General features: G+C 34.4%; 1 protein-coding gene across 1 annotated transcript; it reads left to right on the top strand.

The window, feature by feature from the left end:
* Positions 1-321: 321 nt before the first annotated feature.
* Positions 322-6086, top strand: LOC133785250 (uncharacterized). The gene is made up of 6 exons (XM_062224501.1): positions 322-875; positions 1089-1233; positions 3831-4214; positions 4416-4504; positions 4610-4740; positions 4792-6086. Exons 1-6 carry the CDS (start codon positions 322-324, stop codon positions 6084-6086), a joined length of 2598 nt encoding a protein of 865 aa, XP_062080485.1.
* Positions 6087-9390: the final 3304 nt, after the last annotated feature.

The raw sequence follows: 9390 nt of genomic DNA on the forward strand, positions 1-9390 counted from the left end.
CTAAGGAGGCCTCAAGTGAAACAGCTGCAGTTACTGCAGTTACTGCTATATCTCAGGATGCCTCAAATTCGTGTGAAGTAGCTACTGTTACTGTAAACAAGGCAGTTGAAACTAATGTAGTTACAGCAGCAAAGCAAGCTACTGTTAACATAACAGGGGTGGCTAATGATACAGGATCGGGGGGTGATTGGATAACGCCAAGAAGGAGAGGAACCAAGATCACTACAGTCCAGCCTTCTAAAGCTACAACTCGAAATGGTTATGCAGCACTCCAAGAGCCTGGGAATGGGAATTTGGCTACCACTTCTAATTCTAGTTAACATGGAGAAGTGTAACATCTTTAGTTGGAATGTTCGGGGTATGAATAAAGGTAATAAACAGAGAGATATTCGTGACTTGTGTCGATTGAATAATATTGGTTTTGGGGCGCTCTTTGAGACCAAAGTCCGCCATGAGAAAGCAGCAGGAATAATTAGCAATAGTTTTCCCAACTGGGATTATTACTCGAGTAGTGTGATTTCTTACAGAATATTGCTAATTTGGCAATCGAAATTTGTGCAAGTTCAAATTCTTGATGAAGATCCTCAGTTTGTGCATTGTAAAATTAGAGTTTCAGGTCATAAAACAGAGTTCTTCTTAACAGCTGTATATGGCTCAAACTCTATTTTGGAAAGGAAAGTTTTGTGGGATAAGCTTGCTAGGTTAGGGCATTTGAATCTTCCTTGGATTGTTTTAGGGGACTTCAATGCTATGTTTAGCTATCAAGACAGAAATGGAGGTACACCTATAACTCCTAAAGAGGTTTCTGATGCTAAAAATTGGCTTTCTTTAGGCCAATTGGATGAAATTCGTTATGCTGGATCCTCTTACACCTGGTCCAACAAGCATGATATAGGGGATTGAATTTATTCGAAGTTGGATAGGGTCTTTACCAATGAAAAATGCTTGGATCTCTTTCCAAACACCAAAGGAATTTGTAAATGGGACAGTAATTCAGATCACAACTACTGTGTTATAAAGAACCATGTTATAGGGAATGTTGGAACCAAGCCTTTTAGGTTCTTTGACTGTTGGATGTATCATAGCAGGTTCAAAGACACTGTTCTTGATAGTTGGAACAAGCCCACAACTAAGGAAGGCCTAGCTGGCATCATTCAAAAGCTCTACAGGGTGAAACATGTGTTGAAGAAATTCCAAAAAAAGGATTTGGGAGACATTCCTCACAGCTATCAGGTAGCTAAGGAAAACCTCAATATGGCCCAAGATGACTTATGTAACGCCCTGGTTACCCCAGAACAATTACGGTGAACGGTGGACCGGAAATTTGACTCGCTACCCGAGTCCTTTGGTCAAAAACGTGCTCTAAGTGTACTTAACAGGTTAGGTATAAAACCAATAAAAAGGAAATGGAGATTTTCATTACAAACTGCTCTGCAGTGCGAAACAAAACGTTTACAAGTTTTTTTCAGTACAAAATGGTCATTACTGTTTTAAATTTACAATCCCGTCGACCTAAGCGGCAAAAATAGGGTAAACCCCCTAGTTCCTCTGAGAACTCCTTGGCCGTGGTGGTCAAGCGGCCGCATATGTACACATCACCACCTAAGCTCTCCACTCAAGGCTAGGTGAGCTTTTCTTTCCCTTTACCTGCACCTCATAGCACCCATGAGCCAAAGCCCAGCAAGAAAACATAACACTATTCATAAATGTTATCAAATGATTATCATTATAATCACACTGAGCATAAAGCTTTCAAACAAATGAGTGAACATCACATGAGGTCCTGATAAACCATACTGAGTGACTGACAAGCAAGTCACTAATTCAAATGGAAGAGTGGCTGCTAGGTAAGCCACTAGCCTTCAACAGGTTCTGGTAAACCATACTGAGTGACTGACAAGAATGTCACTGTTTCAAGTGGGAGAGTGGCGGCTAGGTAAGCCACTAGCCTCCAAGCGCTTATTTCATTCATCGACCCTCGGGGTCGGTCTGGCATTAATGCTCTTTGAGTCATTCAATGCTGATAGTCGATTAGATCTAATCTTTATTGGCTTGCGTTAACACGCTAAGGACGTCCTGACTAATGAGTCAGCTCAATGTGACCAGTGCCCAGTACCACTGCCGAACCTGACTAATAAGTCACAGCTTCACAGTTGATACTAGCACCTTTGCCAAATCTGACTAATGAGTCAGTACCATGCACAAGTGAGCAACATATGCTAAACATTCTATATTCAATCCAAATCCATATTTACACAACCAGCATGCCTCATGAATATCCATGCATGTCACACTTGGGGTGCAGTTTTCTTACCTCTGGTTCGAGCTAGAATGAATAAAAGAACGACCCCTGAGAACGATCAACCTTTTGGTCCTTTAGCGGTTACCTGGTCATAACCAATTATGGGATTCCATCAATAAAATGAATAATAAAAGGTTCCCAAACCAAAACCTAACCTCCGGGACCTCAAACACTACTCAACCGGGTAGTACGTTCAACCCCGAGGCCTTAGGTTTGAATCCCCAAGCTAAAAACATCTTTTTGGCCAAAATTGCCTTAAGGGCCGCAACCCTCCCCTTCTGCGCCGCGGCGCGCCCTTCAGACAGAAATGGCCTCCCTGCCAGACGCCAAGGGCCACGGCGCGGCGCGCAGCCCAGACCAGCCATAAGGGCTGCACGCACCAGAAATTCTCCCCTGTGTTTTTCCTCTTAAACCAGCCCTTCAAACCAACTCAAAACCTCTTCCAAACACTCATTTTAACCTCTAAACACCACCCATAACTCACCCTCATCAAAACCCAAACTTATCTTCAATCAAAACCTCTTCTAATCCACACTTTCATCAAGAAATCAAAAGCTGAAAACTCAAAACGAAAACAGGGTATAACCAGAAACTCAAGACTAAAACTCACCTCAAACCAGATTTGAACCTCCTTCAATAGCTGAACCAAGTCCACAAACTCAGCCCTTGAATTTCCTAGCTTGAAACCCCACCTTGAGCTCAAAACTCCAATGAAGAAAAGAGAGGAATGAATGTACGGGAAGGAGATGGTTCTTGCTCTGCTTTGCTCTGTTTATTCTACAGCCATCCAAAGCCAACTTAAGTCATATATAACCAAACCTAAATGACCAAAATACCCTTAAGTCATCAAAAGCTTCTCAAACTATTCTAAGGGTAAAATTGGTACTTTCCACTAATCCCGTTAATCATAATTAACGCTTCCCAATTCCCGCTAATCTCAATATCCTCAAACACCAATATTTCAAATCCCGTTACCCTTTAATGCCCGGTAACACTCTAATCATTAAAACACCCAGAGACTCACCCCGAGCCCCGAGCTTAAGCCTGTTACGACCAAATCGATAATTAACATACCATGATCGTCTCATGCCGAATAGCTCGAACAAACCCACATCATAATGTGGTCTCAAAATATATCACCAACATGCATCCAAATAAACAATTTACCCCCAACGGCCAAATTACCTTCACACCCCTGTAATTAAAAATATGGACTCACATGCATGTATTTCACATCATATTATAATATAATCAACATATACATGCATTTTATCAATCAATAACATAATTAAGCAAGTATGGCCCTCCTAGCCTACTATTCCCGCCGTTAAGCACAACGGAGAATTCAGGGCATTACAACTTAGCTAATGACCTGCTCAACTCAGTGCTCTAGTTAGCTGAACAGACCAAGCTTCAAGAGTTTACTCAAGCGAGGAAGAGGTATGTTAGTTTCCTCCAACAATCCAGTAAAATAACATGGCTACAATTTAATGACGAAAATTCCCATTACTTTCATGCTATTATGAAGAAGAGGAGGGCTGAAAATAGAATTACTTCCTATGTAGTAAATGATGAGGTGATCGATGATTTTGACAAGGTGGTAGAACATTACTTTAATCACTTCAGGAATTTTATGGGGAAGAAGAGTTCGACGAATAAAGAGATTGATATCAACTGCCTGAAATTTGGTGAAAAGCTCACTATTAAGCTGCAGGTCAAACTAATTAGGCCGTTCTCTATGAAAGAAGTGAAAGAAGCTATGTTTGGTATTCACTCAATTAAGAGCCCCGGTCCGGATGGGTTTGGTGCTGGATTTTTCAAAGGACTATGGAATGAGATAGGAAATGACATTAGCATGGCAGTGATAAATTTTTTTCGAGATGGTGTGCTCCCCAACGAACTTAATGAGACTGTTATCTCCCTCATCCTGAAGATTGATTCCCCATATATAGCAGCAGATTATAGACCTATTGCTTGCTGCAATACGCTCTATAAATGCATCTAAAAAATGCTATGTTCTCGTTTGTCTGAATTCCTTCCTTCATTGATCCACAGTAATCAAGGGGCTTTCATTAAAAATCGTCTCCTGGCTCATAATATCCTTATTTTTCAGGACTTGCTCAAGGGTTATACGAGGAAAAAAATTTCAGCTAGATGCATTATGAAGATCGATCTTAGTAAAGCTTACGACACAGTTGATTGGTAGTTTGTGGCTGACCTTCTCAAGGGTCTTTGCTTCCCTTCGCGATTCATCCATTGGGTGCTGGTTTGTTTAAAGGGAACCTCTTATTCCCTGATGCTCAATAGTCGGCTTCATGGAACTTTTAGAGGGGAAAAGGGTCTTCGACAAGGAGATCCGATATCTCCTCTCTTGTTTGTTCTGATAATGGAGTATCTATCTCGGTTATTGCTTCAGACTTCTGAACATAAAGGATTTGGTTTCCACCCCTTATGTAAACATTTAAAACTTGTCAATCTCTGTTTTGCAGATGATCTAGTCATTTTTTGCAAGGGTAATGAGGAATCAATGAGTCTCACTCAGTCAGCCATTAAAAGCTTTTGTGATACAATAGGCCTTTCAATCAACAACACAAAGTTTCATATATACTTTGGAGGCATTAATGATGAATGTAAAACCAAACTTTTGGAGATTGCTCAAATGGAAGAAGGCTCTTTCCCGCTTAAGTACCTCGGAGTTCATCTAAGACCAACAAAATGGAGAGCTGCAGACTGTGGGGGAATTATTGATAAAATTCAACGGAGCCTCCATTCTTGGGCGAGCAGGAATCTTTCCTTTGCGGGCCGAGCTCAACTCATTCATTCAGTCCTTCTTGGCATTAGGAATTTCTGGATGAGTATCTTCATTTTACCTCAAAAAGTAGTTGCTGCCATTGATAAAAGCTGCAGAGATTTTCTTTGGGGGTTGAAAGGGAATCGAAGCAAGCTTCACCTCACTTCTTGGGATCAAGTCTGTCTTCCCAAAAAGTATGGAGGAATTGGCTTCTTTGAAGGTAGAAAATGGAACATTGCGATGATGGCCAAGCACATCTGGGCAATTTCGAGCAAACAGGATTGCCTTTGGGTCAAATGGATCGACTCGATCTACCTTAAAGGTCAAAGTTTCTGGTCTGTCCCTTTAAAAAATGACACAAGCTGGTACTTTCAGAAATTCTTGAAGCTGAGGAATGTTATTGATTGTGCTGCTGTTACTTCCTCGGGGTTAAGAGGTAAATTCAAAGCGAATTCTTTTTATCTTTCTCTTATAGCAGCTAGCAAAGTTCATTATGCTTCTGCAATATGGCATCGTTTATGTGTCCCGAAACACAGATTTATTTCCTGGCAAGCGATGAATGATCACCTTCTCACTCGAGATCATCTTGGGAAAATAATGGAGCTGGCCTCTTATTACTGCCCTGTTTGTGAAAGTGTCATTGAGACCCATCAACACCTCTTTTTTTACTGCACTTTTACTAAGAATCTTCTTCAGGATGTTAGTTCTTGGTCTGGTTTTAGTGGCTGGCCTTCCAACATTGAAGCCTGGAAGATTAGGTGCACCAAAACCTGCTCTGACTTGCTGTCTTCGGTGTGGAATGCTATCCTTTCAGCAGTGTTCTATTCTGTTTGGTGTAATAGAAATAGATGTGTGTTTGATTTGTGTTGTAGCTCGGTGAAGGTTGTTAGTTCATCTATTAAATTAGCTATCAAAGCTAGAGTTAAGGGAATTAATTGTACTAAGGCAAAGAAACGAGAAAGAGATGTAATTGGCCTTATAAACTCCCTTTAACTCTTCCTTTCTTGTTGTTTGGTGTAGCTATTTGCTACTGCTGGGTTTGTATCTGTTTTGTGATTGATGATTGAATAAAATTTTCTTCCTTCCCTCAAAAAAAAAAAAAAAAAAAAATTTTTTTCTTCATCAAAATTGAGTTTAGGGTTCTATTTTAACCATTTTACAAAACATAGGGTCCAAAAAGTAATTTATCAAAACACAGGGTCCAACACAGGTAAAGGGACAAAACACAGGGTCCAAAAAGGTATAAACCCTTAAAATATTTGAAATAAATTAATATGATAATAACATAAATAATATTTGAATCTTAAATATTTTTATTTTGTTCTAAAAATATTTTTATATTTATTAGATATTTTTAACATTTTTTATTTTAGTAATTTTATATTAACAAACCACATTAATATAAAGAAAATTTTAAAATATTTAATATATAAATTATTATACATTATAATATTATTTTAGCATATAGTATTTTTAAATTATAATTTTTCAAAGACATATTAATTTTATGCTTTAGCAAAAAAAAAAGAGAAATAATTAAAAACATAAAAAGTGAGTTTTGCATAACTTAATTTTTACTATTTATGATTATATCATGATTAGATTATTATATTATGATCATTATAATTAGAATTTTAGCTAGTCACAATTATATGTGTGTATTGTATATATAATATAACTCTTTTATTGATGGTCACTTTATTAGTGCATTCTCAAAAATATATTTTAATTTAAACATGTTTAAATATATACAATGTTAATGTTGAAATTTATTTAGTATGTATGAATATATTTTAATAAAATAAAAATATATAACATTTATTTTGGTCTTTTAATATTTAACAACACTTTAATCATATAGTTTACCAAACACTCTACCTCAGCTTTTCCAACCCACAGCACTTTAATATCTATAATTTACCAAATACTCGTCAATTTTTCTCCACAACACAACTGCAGTTGTTTTTTCCTACAGTACAATTACAACGGTTTTTTTCCCACAACACAGATGTACCAAACTAGTCCTTAATATTTGTAGCTTCCTTAAAAAGATTATTTTTAAAAACTAAAGTCAAAAGTAAAAATTTAACTAACCAAGACCTAACTTTATTTGTATGATACTCTTTCAAAGGCAAACATATAATTATACGCCAATTGCAACATACTCATGAAAGATGAGAATTTCGGACCAAAAGAGTATAATGTAATGGTTCATTATAATTATTAGGGTAGAAAAATTTGCAGCAAAAATCATTAAGTAGTTTAAAAGATTGCACTTAAATCACTAAGTGGTTTTTTGGTGGCATAAGTGAGGAAGTTGTCTGAAAGATTGCACTTAAGTCATTAAGTAGTTTTTTTGGCAACAAAAGTCAGTAAGTAGTCTAAAATGTTGCACTTAAGTCACTAAATAGTTGTTTTTATTGCAAAAGTCACATTTTACACAAATTTTATCTTAATTTTAATTAATCATAAAATGTCTAAAAATATATATTCATAACATCAATAAAATAAATGGAATCTCTTTTAAAAATAAAAAATGATTTAAAATTTTCTAATATGAAAATATTATTCAATATTAGTTAAATTAAAAAAATTTAAAATAATACAACTTAAATTGAATTAAAACTTAGTTTATTTAAAATTAAATAATTTTTCATGTTATAACTTTTGATTTTGTTTAATTTATAAAATAAATTTCAAATAATTTTTCAATGATAGAATTATATATTTTTATTAATTAATTAAAATTGAGATAAAATTAGTATAAAATACGACTTTTACAACTAAAAAACTACTTAGAGAGTGACTCAAGTGTAATATTTCAAATTAATTACTAATATTTTTATTAAAAAATCTATTTAATGGTTTAAGTGTAATATTTTAACTTACTTATTAACTATTAACATAAAAATTACTTTATGATTTTCACCGCAAATTTATCTAATTATTATATGATAAAATAGTCTAATTATTCATCAAATTCTACCCAAACAGGTCTAATCTTATAAATCCATATCACCCGGAAAGGGAAATAAGAAAAAGACAAATGTGGCACGAGAATGAGAAAAAAGTGTGACTATCTCTATCATGGGTGACTCTTTTGGAGCCCAGGCTCAAAAGGTTACCTTGAGAAAAAGAAAAAAGATTAGCAAACATTAAGGGTCATTTGTTAAAATTTTTGTTTTTGAAATTTTTAAACACAAAAATAAAAATATTATTTTATTTTTGTTTCTTTATTTTAAAAAAATAAAAATATGTTTGGTAATTATTTTTGTTTTTTATTTTTAAAAATAAAAAATAATAAACGCATTTGATAATTTTTATTTTTATTTTTTGTTTAACAATATGAGATGTTGATTTGAATAAGAGAAAAAAAATTAAAAATTATTTTTAAAAAAATTGAAAGTGAAGAAAGTCTATTTTCAAAATTTAATTAAAATTTAAAAAATAATAAATAAAAATAGAGTTACTAAATATATTTTATGTTTAATTATTAAATTTTTAATTAATTAAATAAAAAACTATTTTTTTAAAGTATTACCGGACAACAATTAAATAAATAGGCATCTTGTTTACTTAAGATTACTTAAGATATAAGAATAAGAGGGTGTTGGAGGCAATCACTTTTTAAAAGTCTACTTTGGACGAATTGTAAGATTTTCAAAAGAGATGGTTAGATATCATTGAATGAATTGTGGAGAGTCAGTGAGTCCCCTCCAAAGTCATTTGAATTAAAATTCAAAGGACTAAGGACCCACTCTTATTAGCTTACTTTTCTTGTACTACTTTTTTTTTTTGGGCTTTTGAACAATAGCAACTTCAATTTTTGAATTATGCCGAACAATCCTTTGAGAGCTTGATAAATTAATATTTACATAAAAGAAAGAGAAAGTGGAAAACAAATACTAAAATGAGAACGGACAAGTCATTCATTCTTTACTTTTAGTATGTTGATTGATTTGTCTAGCATCTTCACTTTTGCATTTCTTGTGTTTTTTTAATAAGTATTTTCTATTGTCAATCATTAAGGGAGAAAGGAAAGAGAGGAACAAAAGTTTGGAAGTGTAACATATTATGGAAGGCACATGCAAATTGTGTTATATTTTTTAAATATATTTTTGTGGGGGTTAGTGTATAACCAGTGAAGCTATTTACCTTGTTACTGATATTAAAAAAAAAAAAAAAGGCTATTTACCTTGATTGCAAGTGTAGGTTATTAATTAGATTTTTTTTTTTTTTTTTATGAACTATGAGGCTTCTATTAAGTTTTACAGAAAAAACATCTTCTTCTTTGCTT

This window comes from Humulus lupulus, chromosome 6 (assembly GCF_963169125.1).
Source record: "Humulus lupulus chromosome 6, drHumLupu1.1, whole genome shotgun sequence".
Classification (NCBI taxonomy): Eukaryota; Viridiplantae; Streptophyta; class Magnoliopsida; order Rosales; family Cannabaceae; genus Humulus; species Humulus lupulus.

Excerpts from the sequence above, each read along its gene's own strand:
- LOC133785250 (XM_062224501.1), top strand. The coding sequence starts at position 322 with ATGGAGAAGTGTAACATCTTTAGTTGGAATGTTCGGGGTATGAATAAA. Across the intron at positions 876-1,088 it reads GCTGGATCCTCTTACACCTG|GTTCAAAGACACTGTTCTTG; the intron begins GTCCAACAAGCA and ends GTATCATAGCAG. Across the intron at positions 4,741-4,791 it reads TTCTGAACATAAAGGATTTG|ATGATCTAGTCATTTTTTGC; the intron begins GTTTCCACCCCT and ends TCTGTTTTGCAG.